This window comes from Nothobranchius furzeri, chromosome 9 (assembly GCF_043380555.1).
Source record: "Nothobranchius furzeri strain GRZ-AD chromosome 9, NfurGRZ-RIMD1, whole genome shotgun sequence".
NCBI classification, from domain to species: Eukaryota; Metazoa; Chordata; class Actinopteri; order Cyprinodontiformes; family Nothobranchiidae; genus Nothobranchius; species Nothobranchius furzeri.
The window spans coordinates 44452539-44479316 of NC_091749.1; the positions used below are offsets into that span (position 1 = coordinate 44452539).

Consider the following 26778-nt stretch of genomic DNA (forward strand, 5'->3'; position numbering starts at 1 on the left):
TTAAAATAGAGTTCCTTGATTAATTAAAAGAAAAGAGTTCATTCTTCGTTCTTCTGTCTTCATTGCTGGAACGTAAACAGTTTAGAAGCGAATGCATGACCTTGAGGCTGTTTCATGCACTCTGGCACTGTGTCAAAAGGGAACAGTTGTTAAAGGATAAAAATGGCTCCTTAATCACGTTACACATTCTTCAATAATAATTACAAAATAGGGCTGCACAGTCATCACGATATCAGCATGCACAATATGCATATCGCAAAGAACAAATATTGCAATGAATGGTCAGCTCAAATGTTTGCTACACATAATGAATTCTGTCAAAGGGAAGCATGATGTTTTTTTTTAACAAATCAAATTGAGCTCTTCACCCATTTGGCCAATTGGGCGGGTTCTCATAGGTTAGATGCCCGCCCCCAAGATGGACGGCACTTAATTATGATGGTTAGCAAACACCTGAGTTAGATTTGTTCTGCTCTTTCTGCCGATTCTGCTTTTCCCAGGATCCACTGATTGTCTTTTCTTGTTCATTTTCTTTTTCCTTTTCCTCACATATTTTGCTTTTCTCCTTTTTATATTTATTATTTTTTTTTATTTCTTTGTTCCTGATTATTTTTGTTCCCGAGTGAAAGGGGCATTATGGAAGTTTGACAGCCAAAACATGTATAGAAATAATAAATTTCTTCTTCATACATTCTCCTGCAATGCCCTGGCCCTGTAGAATGAGCCCTGGCATTTTTACTGTGATTGCTTGTTTTTCTGTAAAATCACAGAAAAAGATAGTTGAGCTGAGCTGCTTGGGTCGAGCAGGGTGCTTCGTGCGCGTTCACGCTCAGGCATCGCCCGTAGCATTTGCTGTCAGTAGCTTTAGCAGCAGAGAGTGAGGTAGTGCCAACTCAACTTTATTTAGAGTTTCTTTTTTTCATTAATGGTACATTTTTTTACAGTAAGATGCCCAAATTTTTATTCGAGACTCGCCAAAAGGCATTGAATTCACAGTTAAAAAAGATGTGGGTTCAACTTTCATTTTGAAACAATTTTTCAAGCAAGGGAAGGGATGATCTGAGCATGCAGGAAGACTGACCCATCATAAACCTTTGTCGGCTGTGCTGAAGAGAAAGGTACAGAATCAAATTATTTAATTAATTAGCTGCGCGTTCTCCTGTCCTCTGTCCACCCCCCCCCCCACCCACACACACACACACAAATTATTTTCGTTAAGGAGTGTGCACGTACAGCATGCGTGCCTCGTGCACGAGCCTACTATTGAAGCTGCCGTTATGCTTTTGGCCTGAGGGGGCAATCACGAGCATAAAAATTCAAAACTCCGTAAAGTCCCTTTAAGTTTTTATTTATTGCAAGTAATATCGTCATCGCAGTATCAATCACTGTTATCGCATATTGCAGGTGCTCCTCATATTGTGCAGCCCTATTACAAATCGATTATCAGTACATCTGGAACAAGAAATAAAAAGTAGCTACTAAAATCCTCCAAAGACCCTTATAAAAAGGAGAAACATAACCCTAGAGAGGATTCCCCTTTAAAATGTCTGAGCAGGTGGTGCATGTTTTTATATTCCACAGCCAAAAGGAACAAAAATTACTGCTCGTACGTGATGAACTAGTTTCTGTATGGAAATTGCCCTCCAGTCAATTCGCCAAGTGCACATTACGCATTAGTGCACATACCTTTCAGCCTCATTAGCTGTGAAGTGAAAATCCCGCAATTTTGGACTTCGGCAGAAGTTAAGGACATCTCATCATCCAGGCAGGGAAGTAGTTCATCAAAACGGTGACCTCATCACCCAGGTTGTCCAGGCATGCGGTGTGAAACGACATGACCGAGACAGCAGGGCACCATGGGAAACGCGAGCTGTGACTCTAAACGAGCAGCTAGAACTAAAACCCCGTAAATGGAAAACTCAATACATTACCTTTTTCTTAGCTCATGAAGCTGAAATGCCATGTGTTCCTCCTGAGGAGGTTTAGTTCCACCTGCTGTTCAGACATCAAACTACAGGCTCTCCCTCCCCTGTTGAATGTGTACTACTCAGAGAAACCAATTACATAATTTTTAATGAAAGGAAAAAGGAAAAAAAAACTGTCTACATTAAGATAGATAAAGAAAGAATACCTTAGACCTGAACTAGAGCACCGCTAGGCTAACGGAGTCTGATGTGCAACCCAACAGCATCAGATTTACTGAAAAGTGTATGTATGAGGTTATACACACACACACACACACACACACACACACACACACACACACACACACACACACACACCTAGTTTGCACCATGCAGTGTGATTTTGTTTGCAAATTAAACAGAAAGCTTTCCTATTTTGACTTAAATTCCAGTTTTGTCAAAAGCTAAAAAAAAATTGTAAATTAGATTAAAGATTAACCTCAATAATACTAACTCAGGAAAACAAATATAGATATAAGTAGGGATGCTCCGATTTAATCACAGGATCAGAAATTGAGCCAGATCGATCTGCATCGATTTTGCATTGGAAACTAAATTTAGGCTACTTACTTTGTATAATTCTCTCTCTCTCTTATATATATATATAATTTTTTTCATATATATATATATATATATATATATATATATGATATATGCTATAATATTACAGTGCATAAAATTATATAACACTTGTTTTTATTCAAGTGAAATGTCGCTTGTGGTCTGGGCTCAGCCCAGGTGTTTCATAAAGCCTGGAGACGCCCCTGCACACGCACACGCGCACACACACACACGCGCGCACACACACACACACACACACACACACACACGCCTGTTAGAATCCTGCAGGGTCGCAGCAGGACCAACATATGTAGTACTTTTGTGTCAGAGGGCAGAATGTTTAGAAGACGCTTTTTGTCTTCACGGAAACAGAAGACAAAATTTACATTCTGCAAACCAAGTTAATCTCCCACTCTTTCAGAAACATCTGTCTAGTGTATGCTGTTGCGTGAGCTTCACGAGGGAGATACACACACACGCGTTCACGGAGATTTTTATTTCGGACTTCTCCGTCAGCTGGGGATTGCTGCGAGGCTGCGGGAGGGAGACCGCGGGGAGACCACATGTCACGTGATAGCGTTGCGTGCGCACGCAACGACACAGACGCTGGCTACCATAGACTGTAAATACGCGACATGCTGCTCCTGAGACGCGGCCGACTCGCGCTGCTGACGGCTCTGGTGGAAAAGGATCTGTTGACCACAGCGGTTCCTATCAGCAGCTATGACGTGCTGCTGACGGCTCCGGTGGAAAGAAGGGGTGAGGAGGTTTAGTTCCATCTGCTGTTCGGACATCAAACTACAGGCTCTCCCTCCCCTGTTGAATGTGTACTACTCAGAGAAACCAATTACATAATTTTTAATGAAAGGAAAAAAACTGTACATTAAGATGTAGAACCTAGTTTGCACCATGCAGTGTGATTTTGTTTGCAAATTAAACAGAAAGCTTTCCTATTTTGACTTAAATTCAGGTTTTGTCAAAAGCCACAAAAAATTGTAAATTAGATTAAAGATTAACCTCAATAATACTAACTCAGGAAAACTAATATAGATATAAGTAGGGATGCTCCGATTTAATCACAGGATCAGAAATCGGGCCAGATCACTCATTCAGGAAACTTCAGATTGTTTCCAGCTGGGGAAGCTTGAGGGAGTAAACAACTTGAAAATAAGAGCAACGCTGCTATTTTGATATATTCATAATATAAACACGTTTTTGAATCAGTGTAATTCCTAAACAAGTGAAAGTGAAACTTAAAGGACAAATTGGAGGTTTTCTTCTCGTTTCAATGCTTTCCTGAAAAGTATCAGATCAAGACGCGATATTGACAGATGCTCAAACTCTAATGATTCGGAATTGGATCTGGGGCAAAAAAGCGTGATCAGAGCATCTCGAGATATAAACTTTATATTTAAAATGTTTTGCGAATGAAAGAAAATCATCACATCTTTGTGTCTGAGTTACTTTATTCTAATCAAAAACCCCTGCATGGTACATATCTGAGGAGGGGTTTAAAAAAAAAGGTATTTACAGTTTTTTAGCTCAACTTGTGACAGATCAGTATTTACATATGCAGCTCTACACTTTGTGGATCTTAAAATTGTTTTTTGTAATTAGCAACATGCTTATTCAGTGTGACACACAATAGCTGAATGAGTCCAAGGGGAAAAAAACACAAACAAAAACAATAATCTATGGCATTTAAAAAGATTGCATCACAAATAATTAAATCTTTGGGTACAGGGTAATCAAAGGATACTAAACCAAAACTATTGTAGCGAGGTCACGCGTGACTACTAATCCTACCTTTGTTCTTAACTGGACATGATTCCAACATTGGAAAAGGAAAGAGCGCATAAACCCAGCAAGTTACAAGTTACTACTCCGTTAAGCTAAGATTAAATAAGAATTGCACCAATAATATGCCTTAAATTCAGATGATAATGCTTGTTGAAAAGATGCGTAGTGTCCCTTTCACTGATTTGAGAGGCAACATGTTTTCAGTGAAGAGTTTAGTCGTGCAGCGTCTTACGGTCTTCTGCGTCTGGAAAAACAAACACAAATTCATTTCACTGGAGAAACACAAAATGCAAAAACAAGGTTTTTGCTTACTTTTGATACCCATTGCTTGAACTGGTGCCTCCCACTGGAGCCTAAAAGAAGGGACATGTTTTATCATCCATACACATTTATTTATAATTGATAATGTAGGAGCTAAAAGCAGTGTTTTGTGTACGTGCATGTTGACATGTTGCTTATCAATACCAGCCGCACACGTGCTGTGCAACTTCTTGTTTATCAGGCAGCCCAGCTGCTGAGTGCTCCACATGTTGTTCAGATTAGAAATTACTTACCCTGTTTTCTATGTCTTCAGTTTGAGCAGGTCCTTCATCTGACCCTGATCGCCTTTTGCGACTAAAAAAAATAAAATAAAAACATGTAAAGATTTCTGAAGAAAAGCTGATTTTTTTTGTGAAAAAGACACATTGGTGTGCGCGTGTGTGTGTTTAAAGAGATGCACAGTAAATAAAAACTAGCTGGTGATCAGAACCAACCTTTATCCAACACGATTAGCTTCATAACCCCAGAATGATTTTTATGTTTGATTAGCAGCAATAAAAAAATAATCTTTCAAAATCGGTATTAGCAGCTCAGAGCAGTCATAAGGTGTGTTTCCACTACTGGAACTTCAGAGTAAATGTGCAGGAACCTCCTGACATGCGCGTGTCTCCACTTGATCATGCCAGCCATACGGCAGTTTTCCAGGATGTTTCCAGGAACTTTCTGAGTAACTGAACAGGGGTAGGTACTCAAAATGGCCCGGTGGAGTAGCTGAGAGGAACTTTTGGTTAATTCATGCCCATTGATTGTAACTCAGTAGGAAATTACATCAGCAAACGCTGTTCAAAACAACCGGCATTAGTAAAATTAAGAGTTGCTCATGTAGCATCCAGAAATGGTCACTTTTTCATCTACAGTTTGACCTCTTCAGTATCCGGTCATATGGAGACAAAGGCTGCATCTGGTGCCTTTAATCTGCAAGAAAGATTTGACGCTGCGTGTTTACACTCAGATTGTCAACATCATATTCCCTTCCCAAGGTTCTTCTCTGCCAAGCCTGTCTGCTTATCTAGGCTGTCCTGCACAGAATAAAGGACTGAACCGTTATAATAATGAATACTGGATGATGCAATGAAATACGTAAATAATCATATGGTTGAATGAATAATAATGGCTGAAGAATAACAATGTTTTGATTAATATGTGCTTAAATTACTTAAGTTTAAATTAATATTATGTTATGATCAGTAAAGTTTGATGAAACAAGTTAATCACTGTCTACATGACAAGCTCACACACCCTCATACACACGATGATGACAAGGTTAAAGTAATCTCATGACACATTGTTTTCTGATCCACAAATCAGAGCTCCTGTATCTGAGCAAGGTGTGGTTTCTGAGGTTTGCTTGGTAAAACCCTTTAAACATGGCAAGTTTTGGTTTGCCATAAAATCATAACATGGGAATAATAAAAACACGATCACTTCCCGAGTTAGTCAGTTCGTTGAAGTTCATCGAGCCGAGTGGAGTTTGTTTCCAGCTGAGATTCCGGAGTGGCCAATCTGGAATCAGCCTCTTTGAAACATCTCTCTGACACAGCCAAAACCTTTTTGCATGCTGCAAAGCTGACAGCTTCCACTCTGTAAGATTCCAACCGTTGAGAACTCTGGACTGACCTGGTCGTATTGCGGATTTTTCTACGAACTTTGGTACCTTGGAGTCACCCGACCCGACATCTCGGATCCGAAAGAGAGTCACCTCAGAGGTACGTAGAACACAGTAAGATTGTGTCTGATGCCGTTTTATAAACCATCACTTATAGTTTAATGCAGACCAAATTCAATCACACTCAGAACTAAGTTTCTTCCAGATACGAGGGTTCTGATAACATCACATTCACACATCATACACTCATCACCTCACAGTTTCCTAGTTGTCATGTCTTATCATTTGTTGAGAAAACAAAATTTCTTTTTATAAACTTGACTTTGTCTGAATTAATACGAAGTGTACTTACAATCCCTGAATAAACAAATAATCTTACTTCTTCTGGTTAAATACTCAGGGATCAATCAGGTTGATATTCTATAGTTATATGGAATCCTCTATCTTATTGATCATAAATAAAACACCAAAATACATCTGTAGACTAACACTACACTTGTGATGCAAATTTGAAAGCAAAAAAAAACGTACAGATTGAGCTGCTTTAAAATTGCCATTACTTCACTCCCAACACCTGAAAATACAAGGAACGACATAAGGCACGGGGCTTTATTGTCTCAAAGAGCGCTGTAAAAAACGGAGCTTCTTATGGTTATTGAACGTCACATTTTACATCACACACACTGCTGCTCCCGTCCTCTGCATGGATAAAATTATGGTATACTTCAACAGATTACAACTTTTAATGTTACTGTGGACACTTTTTGGCGCTTCTCAGTGACATCACTCACTGCTGAATCAGCCGCTATATGCTGACGTCTGTACAAAGTCCTGAAAGGACTGAATTTGAATGGAGACACAACAGCTGAGAGGACCGGGACTTTGTATCTCATTCAGTTTCCTCCTCCCAGAATTTACCCTGAAGTTCCAGCAAAGGAAACACGGCTATAAACTGGAGATCTGCATCAGTTTTGCAAACCAGAAAGCCAGGCATTAACAGGCCAAATATATTATCAACTTCCCATTTAGTTAAAAAAATGTAATAATCCCATTAATTCTTTCAACCAATTAATCAGAATATTCTGCAAACACTCTGAGCAGCATAATAAGCCCGGGGTATTTGAGGGAAATATTGTACCTTGGTGCTGTTGGACACTCTTGCTTTAGAGTCTCAATGTCAGTAAACTGCACAGCTTGTCCTCCACCTCTGGTCTTAAAAACATCACCCTTTGGGAGTAAAACATGTATATGTATTTATGCACTGGTTCATTATGAAATAGGCAGGACTGTCCCATTCATGGTTAAAACACAACCCAAGAATTAAAATGATTCAAATCAACATGTAATGAAATAAGATTTTCATGCACATATTAACCAGAAACCTTAAATTAGGTTTTACCTTGATCAATTTGGTCTCGATCTCCCCGTCCGAGGCAAGCTCTTGGTGTCTGAGCACATACTTGTGACATTTAGACAGAGCTTTCTCGTTGGGGGTCGACACCTTGATTGCATTGGGTATGATTGGCTGCATTACAGTGTCTAGCTCCAAATTAGAGGCTGGTTTGTGGTCTACCCATTTCTCCCCACCCGCAGACCGTGAGCGCCTGTGCGTTGGGCGAACCGGAGGAACCGTCTGGTGATCCCAAAGTGAGAAACACAAATCAGGACAATATTCACATCAGGTACTTTTTATGGCTAACTACCATTAGTAAGGAAGTTCGATTTGTAGCAGGTGTTAGTTTGTGGTGAGAATGAATTTATCACTGGAAGTTACAACTAGATGAAGAACTTCATGTTGGATTTAGTTTGGAAACAAATTTTACAATTTGTTGAGAAATTTCAATTATGGAAACATGAACTTCCAGCAATAAATCATCATCGTGCATTTGGAAAACTCCCAACTGTGAGTGATGTACAACATGCAAGACAGAACAAAATGTGAGATATTAGGTCTAAGATAGAAACACTAGACAAGCATGCAAAGGCCCGCAAACAACAATATGGTTATTTAGTTGAATGACACTTTTAATTCTTCAGATTCGATTTTCTATAAACTGAAAGTGACAAAAATCTAAGTTCAGTTCAATGATGCCTTGGAAGGTTAATTATGTGTACATTAGAAATGAGCATGAATACTGATCTTCCCCTGAGATAAAAGTACTTGTTTGTAATTTCCACATTCACCCATGTGTAGGGATGGGTACCTTTGACATTTGAATCGATCCGGTACTAATTCCCGGTACCTACGAGTCGATACCGGTACTTAACGGTACCAATTTTCGATACTTTTGAGTGTTTATTATTTTAATTCTCTTTTATAATTAAATATATATTTTTCTCAATATATAACCATATTTGGTAAATATCACAATAAATAACATACAAGTTTGTATTTTAACATCGTCCTTGTAGTTTTATAAGCTGATAATTAAACTGAAGCAAACATCTTTACTGTGAACTAAATTTACTGTGTATCTTCATTCCTTTTGCCGTCCTTTTTCATTTGATTTTTCCTACTGGGAAGTTAGAATTTCCGAGGAGAAAGCGAACGCACCATTAGCTGATAACAACGGTGGCAATGGAAGCTAACATATCAAGCTAACGTTATCTTTAACGGTTTATTTAGCTGCTGGAGCAGATTAAAACGATGATGCCTCAAACTTAGATCGTTGTCACTGGTTTTACCTTCACCCAATCACCCGTCGCATTTAGTAAAGTAAAGCCAAACTTTAGAGCGCGTTCATGTTCTTCTAGTCAGAAATTCGGAGTTCCGAGGAGAAAGCGAACGCACCATTAGCGAAACGGAAGCTAACAAATCAAGGTAACGTTATCTTAAACATTTTATTTACCTACTGGAGCAGATTAAGATGAGGATGTCTCACTTAGATCGTTGTCTGTCGCTAGTTTCATCACCCAGTTACCCATCACATTTAGTGAAGTGGACCCAAGCTTTAGCGTGCGTTCTTTCTACCATGCTTGCTCTGTTTACAACGGGCTCGCAGGGACCGGCGACATAACGCTCTTGCGCATGCGCAACTGTCTTGGCAGTACCGAAACGAGGCACCGTTTGAAATGACGTGAATCGGTGTTCGGTCGGTGCTATGGAATTCGGTCGGTACCTTAAAAAGTACCGAATTCGGTACTCATCCCTACCCATGTGGGACCTGAACCTGGGTGGGTTAAGCCCAGTAAAGTCAGTTTAAAGCCAGGTATTAGTGCTGAACTGAATCTTTTTGCAGTTTCTGTCACAGACAAGCAGGATCAACATAGTGAACTTATCTTCTAAATATTAACATGCTAATGTATGTACTGTCTACCCAAAACGATTAACGACACTGCTGCCATTGCTAACAGACAGCCAGTCATTAAACTGGTATTTAAAACATTAAAGAGGTTTTAACACTATAAACGATTGCTTGTAGACTGGTTTCAGTGGTTCTTGAGGCAGAAACTTTAGCATCTTAACACTGGAAAGCACTCTGTAGCCCTCTGCTGACCAGAAATGGCACTTAACAGTTGTGTGTTTGGGCTGGAACACTAGTGAGAGGTCTCTGCTTCATGGCAATAGCCATTTACTGTGGCGGTAGCTAATACATAGGCTAGCAGTTTTCAGCTTGCCAACTGTTAATAAAAAGCACAAGAAGAATACTTTTTTTGTTTTTGTTTGTTGTCATCAAGAAGGTTGAGCCTGGAAGTAAACGTAAGAGAGTGATGTATTTGGAGGTGAAGCAAAGAGCTAAAACCAGAGTGAACATCGGCGTGGTCTACACTAGTTTGAGGGAGCTGAAGGGGGCTATGAAATCCTAAACTGGTGGTGAGCTGCATGGCTTTGTTGCTACTGGTCTTGTAATTATATCAATGTGGATCTTTTTCATTTGTGGCTTGTTTTAGTAACGGTTTGATCATGTTAGCATTAGTGCTAGCAACAGCAACCTGCCTCAGGGTTGTTTATGACGGCTGCAATTCCACTTTCAATCAGTAGGAGGGACAGGCTGGAATCTTTAGGTGTTGCTATAATGTCTTTTCAAATGATGCTGCTGAAATGTGTGAAAATTACAATGAAACTATTCTAGACGCATCTGTGGGCGAAGCAAAGAAGAGCTCAGTTTTAAGGAGGGAGAGGAGACAAACTTAAGGTCAGGAGACAAAGAAATTCTAGTCTTCCTGGTTCTACTTGAAGCATTTCTGAACAAGCACACATCTACTACTAGCACTAGCATAGCAGCTCTACACAAAACAATGTTTACAGGTCTACAGATTTAAGCACATCTGCTAACACACTAACCCTTGTGCCTGCATTTCGGTCTAAATCATTGGTGGGAGCCTCAGTGTCTGGTGCCCAGCGCTGGCCTCTCCTGCGATCCACACTATTGGTGCTGTAGCCTGGAGCAGGAGTCCGGTTCTGGTTTTGGGGGGTTCCATGGAGCCTAGACTGGCTACCCGAGTCTATAGGGAACTTCTGCTCCCATTCGGAGATACAGGAGGCTACTGAAGGATATGGTGAAGAGGTGGAGGGGGTGGAGGTACAGTAATGATCCTGAAATGTCCTAACATTGACTCGATTTTGGCCAAGAGGAGTTTGGTTAAAGCCCTGCAAAGTAATGAGGGGATCAGGTAAGGCAGAGTGAAGTTAGAGGCTACGGATCAACGGAAACACACCAAATATTCACACAGAGTACAACACAACCAAATGTGCCCAGAAGGTTAGCACAACATTAATCAGCAACATGCACATTTTTAACATGAATTAAATTAAAAGAGCAATGAAGAAGCAGAATGATTATGGTGGTTTTTCAAAATAAAATCACTTACAGGAAGAGCTGTTGGCGAGGCAGAGCGCTTCTGGGGCATGGTATGGTCTCTCTCTCTGGAGGGTCTCTCAGGTTTCTTTGGTGGTTCAGGTGGAAAGCTGCCACCACTGCTGTTCTCTGTCACAATGGCTTTGAGCTGCTTCAGCTTTTCATCCTTCACCCACAGCTTGTTCTGCATCTCCAGCTGCTTGGCATTCACTCGTCTCTCCTGAGAAGAAATAAGAATTATCTCCACGTTTCTGGAACTATAGGAATCAAGCCCAACCACAGGTGATCATTCAGTTTGAAAATGAGGCTAAAATATTCAATTTGTGGGGAAATTAAAGGGCTGGAAGAATGTTTGGCTAATATGTTTAGGGACAGTAACCAAAAATCTTACAAAAATAAAATGTTCTGATAATAACTGGGTATATGCAAGTTGACTCACACACTCCTTCTCCCATTTGAGTTTGGTGTCCGTCACCACGCCCTGCATTCGCTGCTCCATGCGCCTCCTCTCCGATAGCTCCTTCTGCAGCATCTGCTCCTGGCCCTCCAGCTCCTGCTGAAGTGAGCGCTTGTCCTGCTCGTACATCTCTGTTGTTTTCTGCAGAATGTCGATCTGAAGAGGAGGAGCAAGAGTGAGACCGACAAGCAAAAGAAAATGATTGGTATCAAATAAAAACAAATAAATAAAAGCAGTACAAAAAGGACATGACACCTTGTACTCCAATGTCTTGGATTTTTTCTCTAAGCGTTCAATCTCAGTCTTCTGGTTCAGAATGACTTTTTCTTTCTCGTTTAGTTTGCTCTGCTGGTCATGGACGAAGGTGTCCTTTGAGCTCATCTGACTGTCAAACTGCTGGAGCATGAACTTCACCTTATTGGCTGTAAAATAACAGAAATAATTTACTTAGAAAAATATTTTAGATTTTTTTTTAACTTGATACTTAATGGAATTAAAAAGATTACTATCTGTGATAGAGACAAATAAACCATACCAGTGTGTGTGACTTGTTCAGTCATCATCTGGCGAATACGATGCCGCTGTTCCAGGACCTCAATCAGACGGGGCAGCGTCTGATCATCGGTAGGGTCCACCAGTTCACAAGGAGGCAGAGCTGGGAGGCTTTCAATGAGCTGGTTCATTAGAGCCGAGTCGCCTACAAGTGATGAGTGTAAAGGTTTAAGTAAAGGTAGAGAAATCTGGTTATTATTTTTATTAATTCTTTGTGCCTCAAGTTAGTTCTAGGTGCCATTTTAGACTTGGGACTACATTATGACGAAGCACAGCTGCAAGCTTCCGCTGAAACAACTAAGCAGCCCCAAAGACACCTGCTTCCATAAACACAAACGCACACATCGTTAACCACTGCCGTTAAATATGCCAACAGACAAATTTTAACTTTTGGGTGGAATATCTCTTTAAATTGGTAGAAAATAGGGCTGGATGATAAGGAAGCATTCTGGTCATGATTTTAATTTTCACGCGCGCTAACGGGCTACCATTAAAATCAGCCAATATCAGCATTACAACATCAGAAAATATCTGTAATGGTTTCAGTCTTTTCATGAATTTGGCACTAAACTGGTATTTCAGTAGAAAGCCACCAGGGCCAGCATTGGCTGCAATGCTCAAGGTGCAGTTTCCATTCCAGAACACAAGTCACAGAGCAAATTCAGATGGAGTAATGCCCCACCACAGGGCGGATCATGGAAGCCACAACAGGGTACAAATCCACTCAACAGATATGGTAAGCAAACTAAATACGTTATCTGACAAAGTACCATTGGGCTAAAGAAGACTAAATAAAGTTAACAGAAGACAAAAATGGAAAACAATGTAACATTATGCTGTTCACTAAGGAGGGTATAGCAGACTGAGATCACAGGATCACACTGAATCATAGGGTTGAGCCATTGACACTGCATGAACAAGAACCGTTTGTAGTGAAAAGTGGCTGGAGATACAAAAGAGCTGAATGAAAACCAGATCCACAAACTACTGAAAAAAATCTCCAAGCTGCAAGTCTTTCAGATTTGGAGATGGTCAAGTGGTGTTCTCCAACAGAAAAGTGAAGCTTCCATCCAAAATAGGCAAACCAAAATGCCAGAATGGCGATCTTGACCATGAAAAAATGTCAAGTGCCTCTTGAGCCGACTATTTTGGGACACTACTGACATTAGAGGTGAAAATGCAGGAGTGAGCTGCAATGAAACTGAAGTACTTATGGTGACAGCAGAGATGTCAATGAAAGGACAGCTTAAAGTTGTCCCGAACCTACACCAACAGTTTGGCCATGCCATGACCGGCGACAAAGCCTCATCCGAAGCTCTGGAAATAATGACAGATTGTCCAGTCATTAAACAAGAGCTCATTTGTGACTATGATGATTTGTGAACATTTGCCGATGACTACCAATTGTACTTACCTCTAGATGGCGCCAGTGACCACATGAAAAAAAAATTTTGGGATTGTTTGGCAGAAATGAAGATACGGTTGGCAGAAAACTTCCTATGTCTCAATGGGGAAAAAAAACAGAGGCACTGTTGTTTGGACCGAGTGGACATTTAGATTTTTCTAACAGACTGTGGTGGACTGAACTCCTATCTGGGTGTTTCAGCAGTCAACCTTGGCGTGAAGATGGACAGTGCATTCTGCATGGATGCTCATGTGGGTACTGTAGTATCCTCTTCATTTTATCATCCAAGACGTTTGGCTAAAGTAAAGCCATTTTTATCTAGACGTGACCTTGAGACTGTTGTTGATGCTTTTATTACCTCACGACTCGACTATTGCAATTCCGTTTCATTTGGTGTAAGTAAGAGTACTGTAAACCGGCTGCAGCGTGTCCAGAATGCTGCAGCTAGATTCTTGGACTGCAAAAGAAGGCATTAACACGTGACACCAATTTTGGCTGCTCTCCACTGGTTACCTGTTGATTTTAGAATTCGTTTTAAAGTTATTTTAATGGTGTTTAAGGCGCTGAATGGTGTGGCTCCAGCCTATTTGGCAAAGTTGCTGCAGCCATATGCTCCGGCCCGGTCACTCCGCTCTGAACCAGCTGCTGCTTGTGGCTCCTAAGGCTAGGTTAAAGTTAAGAGGGGACAGGGCATTCTCTGTTGCGGATCGGAAACTGTGGAACGCACTGCCCTTAACTATTAGGGACTCTCCATCAGTAGCACTTTTTAAAATGAGGCTGAAAACCTACTTTTATGATCTGGCTTTTAATTCTGTGGGTTAGCAATTGTTAATGTTTTATATTTTGTAATTCTCATTTGTGGTTTCAATTATGTCTGTAGCGCTGCATGTTTTATTGTTTTACTCTTTTGTTGTACAGCCCCTTGTGGCATGCTCATGACTGTAAGGTGCTTTATAAATAAAGGCTGAGTTGAGTTGAGTATGATATATCACAAATACACCAAGACTAAGCTCAGACAGTGACAATGGATCTGCTTGAGCTGGCGCGTGGGGTGTGGTACCGTCACACCATCATCGACCACTTCACAAGTGTCATTGTGAGGACCAAGAAACTGCAGAACAAAAACCTGAAGAAATTGTAAACTCATCTGTGTGCGCGCACACACACACACACACGCGCGCGCGCACGCACGCACACACACCTTTTAGAATCCTGCAGGATCCACAGCAGGACCAACATCTGTAGTACTTTTGTGTCAGAGGGCAGAATGTTTAGAAGACGCTTTTTGTCTTCACGGAAACAGAAGACAAAATTTACATTCTGCAAACCAAGTTAATCTCCCACTCTTTCAGAAACATCTGTCTAGTGTATGCTTTTGCGTCAGCTTCACGAGGGAGAGACACACACGCGTTCACGGAGATTTTTATTTCGGACTTCTCCGTCAGCTGGGGATTGCTGCAAAGCAATTACCTGCCAGGACAATAGAGGGCGTAGCGCTTCTCTGGGGCATCCTATTCAAGATGGTGGATTTACTGTTCTTGTATTTCAGAGACAAACTCGGACAAATTTGTCCCACACTCTCCTCCACCTCCTCTAAACCCATGTTTCCCGTCATTTCCATCTGCATATATGTGTACTCGCCCAGTCACGGGTAAACAAAACGTTCATACTTTTAGAGTTTTTCCGAGAGCTTTTCTTCTAGCTGCTTTGTGTCCGCCGTTCGACGGAAAACAAAGGTGGGCTAAACTCCGCCCGTCAATGCGAGGCTGCGGGAGACCGTGAGGAGACCACACGTCACGTGATAGCGTTGCGTGCGCACGCAACGACGCAGACGCTGGCTACCTATATGACGACATGACGGAATCGCCTTTGATCCTCATTACACTCTTTATCTGACAGCTTTAGCAGGCAAACCGATCGCTCCCCAACTTTTGTTGTTAAGCATCTGGTTCGTGTTACTGAACGATTTTAACGGTTTTAAACGCCCCATAAAGTGAGTTTAAACGGAGCTTATTTTAAGTGTTGCAGCACAGCTCTACTTTAATTCACGCGTGGTTTAGATAGTTTTGAACCTAGTTCTCTGATTAGTGCTAATCCTAATTAAACCTTGTTGGTGCCTTCCAGCCATAATTAACAAAAGAAAATCAAATCTGTCCAAAAAGCTGACAATCCTTCCAGGGAACTCTCTAAACATGCACAGAATTCAAGCATCTCTGGTGCGGGAGAGAAACAAAGCTAAAATACTGACAGCAAGAAACACGTCCTTACTGGCTCAGAATAAGCAACAGGCAGCAGAAATACAAGCTCTCCAGCAAACTCTAGCCTCACAAATAGAGGCCAACAAAACCTTAGAAGCTATATGCCGCGAGTCTCAAGATCTGACTTCCTTCTACCACAGAAAACTCGATCAAGAGAAACTGAAAGGAGAAGAAGAAAGAAAGAAATTCAACACCGGCAACCTAAATATCTCTTTGAAAAACCTTGAAGATGAACTTCTCAGGGAAAAAAACAAAGTGAAAGCTTTAGAGGAACGGGAATCCAGAGTGATAGCCCAGATTCGAGAATTTGAGAAACAGGTTGGGAGTTTGAAGTTCATACAAGCTAATCTTAAGGATCAGCTGGAAAAAGCAGAGACTACAATCAAGAATTTAAAATCACTCCCGGTTTCTACTGCAGGTTCTGATGAACTGCAGAGATGTAAGGAAAGAGAGTGGACACTTCAGTCCCAGCTGCAACGATCTGAGCACAAACGTCAGAATTTAAAGCAGCAACTAAGCCTTGTGAAGGACTACGAGAAAGATATGGAAATTATGAATCTCCAGAAGCAAGTACAGAGTCTTAAAAAGAACAAGAACACATGGAGAAAAGTTTCCACTCAGTACAACCAGGCAACAAAATGCCTCTCTCAGACTGGGCCAAAGCAGACCGCTAGTGAGGCCCGACTGAAGACACAACTTCATGAAATAGAGTTTAATCACAAGAAAGTAATGAAGGAGCTACAGGACTATAAGGACAGAGAAACAAAACTTCGTCAGTCAGAGCAGAAACATCTAACAAACATACAGGATCTAGAGCAACTGGTAAAAGTTGAAAAAGAAAAAAATGCTCAAATGCTGGATGCAGTCAGATGTTTGCAACTGAGCAAGAACAAGTGGAGAAGCCTTGTCGTCAACAAAACTGTGGGAAATATTAGCTCAGACAGCAAGAAGCGTAAGAAACCAGAGGAGACTGAATCAATAAGTCCTGCTTCTCAGTTCCAGGGAGAATGTTCCTTTAATGAACTTGAGAACAGCGATGAGAGGCCAGCGAAGCGGCTAAGAACAGACACAGAGTAAAACCCTGGACAACTTCCCCATCTTTCATTTGCTCCAGCTAATAATCCTCTGGTTCCTTGATGCATCATGAAGGTAAGAAAAGTGATGTAAGCCCCTAACTAACTAGAAAAGTTCCTCAGGTGTGTAGAGGTCTATTAGCCAGAACTTAGTCTTTATGATTCCCCTTTTTAAATCGTTGCTCTCACACCAGTGGTGTTCGTTGGCTAATACGTAATCCCAGCTGCCTCCTGTCCAGTAGGTTAATCTAAACTGATCCTAGCAGCCAATGTGAGTTTGTGTATGACGTCAGGTTTAACGGGTAGCATGACGAAAGATTAGACAAGACCAGGTGAATCTGTGTCCTCACCTTTCACTATTAGATACAAAAAAAAACTGCAGCATAACGATTATGTCACAGCAAACCAGTTCGAATAATTTCTGTGTCTTTTTGTGCTGCTGTTGGGGGTTTTCTCCGGGAGCTCCGGTTCACCCCCACCCTAAAACCGTAACATGTTGCCCTCTAGGGGCTGCTCAGCTTACTTATTTCAGTGTTACTCCTGACAGGGGGTAGCTTTGCTCTGCAAAAAACCCACCTCAAACATAATCACGAGCATCAACAATTCACACACACGAGACTCCAATGGGAAGGAAGGCGGGAAGGGGGACTGGGAACCTGTTCTCCCCCAGAGAGAGCAGCCGTCTTTCTCCTTCACTGTTGAACCACAGGTGGGAGTTCAATAAGGGTTTAAAATGTTTAAGCAGCTGTCTTTCGGTAAAATCTTTCAGAATTATTTCTACTTTTCATCAAACACTTCTGAGGTTTTTATGTTTATGTTTATGTATTTAGCTTTAGTTTATGTATTTAGCAGAGGCTTTTGTCCAAAGCGACATACAAGTGTTACAAGTTTTTACAGCTCAACCTCAAACCTCCAATCATAGAACTGAGCAGACACAAAACACGATCTGTCCACAAAGCTGACAATCCTTCCAGGGAACTCTCCAAACATGCAGAGAATTCAAGCATCTCTGGTGCGGGAGAGAAACAAAGCTAAAATTAGGGCTGCACGATATTAGGAAAACCTACGATATTCGATAACAGTGCTTAATATTGTGATATTACTCACGATAAATGAACAAATACTAATGTATGCAGTGTTGATGTCGTCTGGCGTGTGACGTCTGCTCTGGGTTCAAAGCAAACAAAAACTAATGCATGAATTCCATTACAACATAACATTTTTATTGCAAAAGTATGCAGCTGCACCTGCTGCTGTATTAGCAGCAAAACAACAAACTGCATGCATGCAGTTTCTCTGTGACTTTAAAACATCACCTCCACCATAAAACTTTTTCTGATGCTCCAAATACAGAAAAACATCCCTTACCAGGGTTTTCTGAATAAATAAAAAAAAATCAGAAAAATACTTTAAATGTTAAATAATAGTCAACATCACTTAAATGCAACAGCAAATTCTCTCATTGCTACTGAGCATTTTCTCCACTTATGTGGTTATGACATAAGGCTGTTGCTGTAATTGGGAAGTGAACTGTGCTGGCCCAAACTAGGAGAGTATTAAGATTTTCTGAGGGAAAAACAATTGTCTACCTTTCAGAAGAGGAACTGGCAAAAAACTACATGGAAAATATGTGAAAACGTTTGTTTTTAACCCCAAATTGAACAAGTTTACCTAGATCTTAAAAAGCAGCACAGATGATGAAACTGCAACTATGATTCTGATAACAAGCTAACACATTGAACTAGCTCCTCTTAAGATAACCAGCTAGCAGAGCTTCTGACTGACAGTTTATGTGCAGCAGCAAATCAACTATCCTGATTAACAAGGTTATAAAAGCTCATAAATGAAAAATCACTTTGATGTGTGGGGGAACTTTTCCAGGCCCTCTTTAGCAGGGTGGGACTGGGAGGAGAGTGCTGTAGCCTTTTAGCTGGAAGCTAACCGGAGCCTGGGGCTAACAACACCACCCGGTGGAACACTAGCGACATGAAGGTGGGTTGGTTCACCAGCACGTGTCGGAGTCAGCCCGGTAAAAATGATTAATGACACCGAGCGGACTCACGTTCACGTTTGAAAGCAGCGCTGAATCCACAAACCTCAGCACAGGTTCTCCTCTTATCTTTCTGAGCGCTCCTTTTCTGTGGCCGTCTCCAAGTTTAGGTCCTCCACCACCTCTCTTACCCATGGTGTCCCACAAGGTTCTGTGCTGGGGCCTCTGCTCTTCTTCTATCTGCTTCCTCTTCAGCACATCCTGAGCTCCTTCAAAGGAATCTCCTACCATCTTTATGCAGATGACATCCAACTGTACATCTCCTTTAAGCCCCATGAGATTTCTAAGCTGCAGCTGTTACACACCTGCTTAGACTCTCTAAACCTGGATGGCTGGGAGCTTTCTTCAGCTGAATGAAGATAAGACTGAGATCCTCATCTGTGCCCCACACAAGCTGGTTCCCAAAGTCAGAGACTCTCTTGGTCAGCTTTCTTCCCACACCAAACCTTCTGTCAGGAATCTTGGCATGACCTTTGACCCAGCTCTCACCCTGGATTCTCATGTCAGTTCTCTTGTTTGCTCTTCCTTCTTCCATCTCAGGAACATTGCTAAGCTGAGGCCCATTCTGTCTCGCTCTGAACTTGAGACAGTTATCCACACCTTCATCTCCTCACACTTAGACTACTGTAACTCTTTTTTCACTTGTCTGAGTAGAACCTCCTTGAACCGTCTGCAGGTGGTTCAGAATGCCTGTGCTCGGCTTCTGACCAAGTTCTCCAAATACACCCACATCACCCCGCTTCTCCTCCAGCTTCACTGGCTGCCAGTCAACTTTAGGGTTCATTTTAAAATCCTGGTTCTGGTCTATAGGGCCTTACATGGACAAGCACCATCTTACATTGGTGATCTTCTTAGTCCCTACACCCCCAGCAGGTCCCTGAGGTCCAGTGATCAAAGCCTACTGGTTGTGCAGCACCAGGCTAAAGACCAAAGGTGACAGATCATTTGCTGCTGTGGCCCCCAGACTCTAGTACTCTCTCCCCATGAGCCTGAGATCAGTGGACTCAGTGGTCTCCTTCAAAAAGCAGCTGAAGACTCACTTGATCAAGCTGGCTTTTGTATGACCTTCTTCAACCACTCTCTCTCTATTCTGCTCTCCCCACCTATGCCATCTTCCTCAGGATCTACTGATTTCCCTCTTTCCTATTCACTCTCTCTCATTCTTAACAATTTTTCTTTTAAATCCCAATTGCCTATTTTTGCTTATTTTAAATATATTTTTAAACATTTTCTAAATGCTTTTTTATATTTTAACATTTTTTTTGTTTTTGTGAAGCGCCTCGTGATTTTTATCTTGAGATGCGCTATAGAAATTATATTTCTTCTTCTTCTTCAAAGTGTGTTAGTTGCTCTGAGCCAGCAAGACGAACAAGGGAACGGCGCCGCAAACTGTTCGGGTGTTGCTTTCCAAAAGGGTCTATGTAGGGGGCGGGCGTATTACGTGAACTGAACCATCTGATTGGCCGCATATCAGAAGGACTACATTTGATTGGTCATATAATACTTCCGCGTAAAAAACAGAGCTGGTTTACAAAAAGTTGATGAATGACACGGATGGAAATGTTTGAACCAAACATTTATCGCTGTTTTTGCAGTGTTTTGCGATGGGCCTATCGCATGTCCCGTTATCGCAATGACGATAATTTTTCGATACATTGTGCAGCCCTAGCTACAGTGGGGCTACAATTTATTTGTAAATCAGGGTGGAAAATAAGTATTTGGTCACTTCAAACAAGGAAAATCTCTGGCTCTCACAGACCTGTAACGTCTTCTTTAAGAAGCTTTTCTGTCCTCCACTCGTTACCTGTATTAATGGCACCTGTTTGAACTCATTATCTGTATAAAAGACACCTGTCCACAGCCTCAAACTGTCAAGACTCCAAACTCCACTATGGCCAAGACCAAAGAGCTTTCGAAGGACACCAGGAAAAGAATTGTAGACCTGCACGAGACTGGGAAGAGTGAATCTACAATAGGCAAGCAGCTTGGTGTGAAAAAAATCAACTGTGGGAGCAATTATCAGAAAATGGAAGGCATACAAGACCACTGATAATCTCCCTCGATCTGGGGCTCCACGCAAGATCTCATCCCGTGGGGTCAAAATGATCATGAGAACGGTGAGCAAGAATCCCAGAACCACACGGGGGGACCTGGTGAATGACCTGCAGAGAGCTGGGACCACAGTAACAAAGGTCACCATCAGTAACACACTACAACGGCAGGGAATCAAATCCTGCAGTGCCAGACGTATTCCGCTGCTGATGCCAGTGCATGTCCAGGCCCGTCTGAAGTTTGCCAGAGAGCACATGGATGATACAGCAGAGGATTGGGAGAATGTCATGTGGTCAGATGAAACCAAAGAAGAACTTTTTGGTATAAACTCAACTCATCGTGTTTGGAGGAAGAAGAATTCTGAGTTGCATCCCAAGAACACCATACCTACTGTGAAGCATGGGGGTGGGAACATCATGCTTTGGGGCTGTTTTTCTGCTAAGGGGATAGGACGACTGATCCGTGTTAAGGAAAGAATGAATGGGGCCACGTATCATGAGATTCTGAGCCAAAACCTCATTCCATCAGTGAGAGCTTTGAAGATGAAATGTGGCTGGGTCTTCAAACATGACAATGTTCCCAAACACACCGCCCGGGCAACAAAGGAGTGGCTCCGTAAGAAGCATTTGAAAGTCCTGGAGTGGCCTAGCCAGCCTCCAGACCTCAACCCCATAGAAAATCTGTGGAGGGAGTTGAAAGTCCGTGTTGCTCTGCGACAGCCCCAAAACATCACTGCTCTCGAGAAGATCTGCATGGAGGAATGAGCCAAAATACCAGCTACTGTGTGTGCAAACCTGGTAAAGACCTATAGTAATCGTTTGACCTCTGTTATTGCTAACAAAGGTTATGTTACAAAGTATTGAGTTGAATTTTTGTTATTTTGTTATTTTTTACTTATTTTCCACCCTGACTTACAAATAAATTCTTTAAAAATCCTGCCATGTGAATTCATGGATTTTTTTTTCCACATTCTGTCTCTCACAGTTGAAGTGTACCTATGATGAAAATTACTGACCTCTGTCATCATTTTAGGTGGGAGAACTTGCACAATCGGTGGCTGACTAAATACTTTTTTGCCCCACTGTAAAATACTGACAGAAACAAACATGTCCTCACTGGCTCAGAATAAGCAACAGCGTGATCGCACGCGATTACGCATAGCATTCTGGGATGTGCACGGCCATGTTGGAAGCTTATGAGCCTAAACAAACCGTGAAACAAAACGGCACTGTCACTAGGGATGCACCGATACAGATTCTGATATCGGTATCGGTGTAGATACAGATACAATACTGGTCTTGGTAAAAGTTAACCGATACCAATGCAGTTGCTTGAAAATGGCTTCACTGTAACTTGTCATTTCTGTTCACCTAATATTTTAGTTTTGTGGTGATTTCTATTCATATATTTTACTTTTTATCTACCTCACAGTCTTTTCCAGTTGAAAACAAAGAAAACAAAATCTGTATTTCAAAGCATTGCATTTTTTTGTGTGGTAGAAGTATAGGTATCAGTAATTGGTATCGGCGAGTATTCAGATCCAAGGGGAGTATTCAGATCCAAGGGGAGTATTCAGATCCAAGTGGCCTGGTCGCTGCTCGTGCGGTTGACCGGTCAGACAGCTGAGCAGTTATGGCATTCTTTTAAACTTTTTAAACTCAAACTTTTTAAAAACTTTTTAACTTTTCAACTCTATCGCTCCTTCTGTGTTTTTCTTTATTTTGGATCATGACCCCAAGGCTCTGCAATACCAGAGACTTCCTCATTCATCTGCAGTGGCAACCCAGACAACAGCCTTTCCGCCCTGTTCCTACGGATTTCTGTCCCGAGGAAATACTCAGTGGACACGGAAATTTGACACCTCATAAATACAAGGTGAACAGGAGGGGATTAAAGAAGGGTGGTGTGAGAGCGAGGCTCAAGAGGGAAACACACAAACAACGAGCGCTCCCGTCCATTATCCTGGCTAATGTCCGGTCTCTCCGTAACAAGCTAGATGAGCTGCAAGCTTGAGTCAACCACTTGCAATAGTACCGAACTGCTTCTGTTCTGGCTTTCACGGAGTCATGGTTAAACAATAGTGACAATGACAGCACGCTGCACATTGATGGCTTTTCACCACCTTTTCGCCTGGACAGAGACCACGAATGCACCGGGAAGCAACATGGCGGCGGTGTATGTCTCTATGTAAACAACAGCTGGTGCTCTACAGTCACTGTGAGGAAGAAGTTGTGCACCACAGACAGGGTCCGAAATTAAATTTGTTACTCACCGGCCAAGTTGGCTGGTAGATGATGAAAATCTACCGGCCAAGCATATTTTTTACCGGCCAAAATTCTAAATGATTTGGATCTACCTAAAGCATGTTATTCTATATTATGTTGATTCCAAACAGAGTGGCAAAATAATTAAAACATCAATTAATAAGAAAAACAACTCTTGTCATTTTTACAATTTATTTATTTATTTATTTTTAAGAGATGTTTTTATGAACTCTTTCATTGAAATCTAGTCAGACTCCTTGTTTTCTCTGTCCATGAAGTCTGGCCTCCTGCTTCTGACACTGTCTTTGTGCCAAAGCATTACAGCCTCATTTGGGTCATAGCCCTTGATCTCTGGAGAACACAGCTGCACCAAGAGAATATCTGAAAGTGTGTCAGGGCTAGGGTTGTCACGGTAACCGGTGTAGCGGTAAACCCCGGTAAAAAAAGTTGACAATAATAATAACAGTCTAGTTAAGAAAAAATATTATCTCGGTGGATTACCGTGACTGCGGTGTAGGCGCGGTGACCCTTACCAGCCACCGTATCATCTGCTGAAGTTGCCGGCGGCACATGCGCACTTTGTTGTTTACGACCAAAACTTTCTTTAAGCTAAAGCTGAAATAATGGCTGGAGGAGATGGCAGCACTCGGGACATTTATTATCCCTCAAAGAAGACAAAGTCTGTGGGCATTTTTGGGATATTTGAAGAATGCCAAGGGACAGTTGTCTGTGAAAGGCAGCAACGCTACGTGGCCATCATAATGTAGCCATTGTCGCAGGACTCCGCCATCTCCAGTTCGCCACTTTTCACAAAATCTTCTGGTTGCCACAGGTCCTGGTGGTTTTTCTTCCAGTTCGACGAGTTTTCTTTTGGAAGGCTGGCTGACTCCAGTTAAAAACCGCCACATTTCACCACTAGTTTTAACACGAAGCTAACTGCTAACTTGATAAACTGATTGAATGGGATAGGTGGAAATGACGTTGGATGCAGTGTTCACGTTTCGCGTACGTTTGTGTATGTTGCATGCAGGTGAGAGGAGTATCAGAAATCCATGGAAGATGACTGATAAACATAACTAATTTGGTGCAAACATTTACTCGCCAGGTGGCAGGTAGAGCTCAAACATTTCCTCGCCAAATGGAGCAATTTACTCGCATTTGACGAGTGGCGACTGTTAATTTCGGACCCTGACCACAGACCCTGCGCCCCTATTATCTCCCCAGAGAATTCCCACAGCTTTTCATCATCTTGGTCTACATTCACCCCAGAGCTGATGCTGCCAAAGCCACAGAGAACCTCATTAGCAGTCTGGACAAATTGGAACAATTATCACCAGACTCTCCCAAGTTCATCCTGGGTGATTTTAACCACTGCTCCCCTGACAAGTTGCTTAAAGGTTTCCAACAGTATGTTACATGCAGGCAGCACACGTCAGGGGAAGACTCTGGACAAATGCTTTGGCTCGGTACCAGATGCGTTTAAAGCCCTCTCCCTCCCCCCCCTCTTAGCTCAGCAGACCACCACACCATCCTGCTAGCCCCTGCTTACACCCCAGTCATCAAGAGGATTAAAAAGGTGACCAAAAGCATCCAGCAGTGGACAGCGGAAAGTATTCTCACCCTACAAGGATGTTTTAAGGCCACTGACTGGGTCAGCCTTCTTTCTTCCTCTGATGACATCAACAATCAAGTCGACACAGTATCATCATACATCTCCTTCTGTGTAGACAGCATCATCCCCTCAAAAATGTCACCATCTACCCCAACAACAAACCTTGGATCACCAAGGAGCTAAAGGAAATCCTTAACAAAAAAAGGAGGATTTTCTTCACCGGTTCTGCACAGGATAAGAAAGAAGTCAATAGGGAGGTCAAGAGGGCCATTAAAGCTGCTAAACTGAAATATAAAAACAATGTGGAAAAAATATTACCTCAGGGGACCTTCGCTCAGCCTGGCAGGGGCTCAAAACCATGGCTGCTGTGAATACTGTGGTCACCGCCTCCAGAACCATCCAAGTGGAGGGCAGCAACCCCACCTCCCTCCCTGACGACCTCAACGCTTTCTACACCAGGTTTGAGACAGACAATATCACCCAGCTTGAAGAGTCCAGATCCTCACTCAAACCTGGCAGCTCGGCACTCACCTTTCAGACCGAGGACGTGGTGAGAGCCCTCAGGAGGACCAGGGAGAGGAGCTCACCCGGCCCTGACTACATCAGTAGTAGCTGTGCAGAGCAGCTAGGAAGTGTGTTCCAGACTCTATTTCAACACTCACTTAACAGTCACACCGTCCCCCAGCTGTGGAAACACTCCACAGTAATCCCTGTCCCAAAAAGAAGCAACCCAAAGTCTCCTAACGATCTTCGTCCTGTAGCGCTAACCTCCTTGGTGATGAAGGCCATGGAGAAGATCATAAAAGAGCACACTGTGAGAGCAACTGAGCCCCTGATGGACAGTTTGCTTATCGTGCACGCAGAGGCGCCAATGATGCAGAAATCTTCATCCTGGACTCCATCCACAAACATCTGGAGCTCCCTGACTCCTTCGCCAGACTTCTGTTTTTTGACTTTCCATCAGCATTCAACACTCTGCAGCCTCACATCCTAGCTACTAAACTTTCCTCCCAATTTCATTTAGATGACCAGTTAACCCTGTGGATACTGGACTTTTTAACCAACAGGACTCAGAAAGTTCGGGTCAACAACTGTCTCTCCGGTCTCCGTTCCACCTCCACCGGCTCCCCCCAGGGCTGTGTGCTCTCCCCCCTGCTCTACATCCTCTACACCGACGACTGCAGATCCACACATCCCAACTGTCACCTGGTGAAATACGCTGATGATACAGTCCTATCACTGCTGTCAGGCTCCTCACAACACCACGGACCTGCTCTTCAAGAGTTTGTAGAATGGTGTGACAGCTCCAAACTTGAACTGAATGTGAGCAAAACCAAAGACATGGTGGTGACCTTCTGCAGGAGGACGAGGGATCCGGCTGCTTCAGTAACCACCATTATCCATGGGAACCCAGAGGAGGTAGTGGAGGAGTACAAGTATCTGGGAACCACCTTTGACAACCTCCTGAAATTCTCTGCTAACACAGAAGACATTCTCAGAAAGTGCCATCAACGGTTATATCTCCTTAGGAAGCTCAACTCCTTTGGAGTCAGCTCCTCAGTCATGATGACTTTTTACTGTGCCTTCCTGGAAAGCATCATGACCTTCTCCATCACTTGCTGGTTCTTCCCTCTTAATAATAATAATAATAATACATTTTATTTAAAAGCGCCTTTCAGGACACCCAAGGTCACTTGACAGAAAACACTTAAAGAGCAAGTCACCCTCAAATCAACTTTTTTTTTCTGATAAACTATATAAATGCGTGTCTAATCGTGCTGCAGACACGTGTAGTCAAGTGTTGCACTTTAGTGCATTTTAGTTAAAATTTAAATTTTCTGCCTGAAACTGTCAGTGTTGTGCCGTTGTCAGGTAAAAACTCTTCACTGGATTTGAATTTAAATCTGCTGCTGCTATTGGCTAAGAGGTATGCTTTGATGTAAACTGGTACATTATGATGTCACAATGTCGTGAGTGTGTGTATTTGTTAGTGGCTCCACCCTC

General features: G+C 42.3%; 1 protein-coding gene across 4 annotated transcripts in view; it reads right to left on the minus strand.

The window, feature by feature from the left end:
• Window positions 1-3971: 3971 nt before the first annotated feature.
• Window positions 3972-26778, minus strand: part of LOC107381746 (kinesin-like protein KIF23) — a 33457-nt gene continuing 10650 nt past the window's right edge. Inside the window, exons 14-23 of one of the 4 annotated variants that reach the window (XM_015953592.3) lie at window positions 12044-12205; window positions 11764-11930; window positions 11491-11664; window positions 11065-11271; window positions 10538-10843; window positions 7652-7885; window positions 7391-7479; window positions 4880-4940; window positions 4638-4678; window positions 3972-4569 (exon numbers count right to left, since the gene is read on the minus strand). In XM_015953592.3, the coding sequence (XP_015809078.3) occupies window positions 4554-4569; window positions 4638-4678; window positions 4880-4940; window positions 7391-7479; window positions 7652-7885; window positions 10538-10843; window positions 11065-11271; window positions 11491-11664; window positions 11764-11930; window positions 12044-12205 (1457 nt within the window). In that variant the 3' untranslated portion in view covers window positions 3972-4553. The remainder of the gene's footprint in view (window positions 4570-4637; window positions 4679-4879; window positions 4941-7390; window positions 7480-7651; window positions 7886-10537; window positions 10844-11064; window positions 11272-11490; window positions 11665-11763; window positions 11931-12043; window positions 12206-26778) is intronic. The other 3 variants (XM_015953594.3, XM_015953593.3, XM_015953595.3) reach the window with 3 other exon arrangements.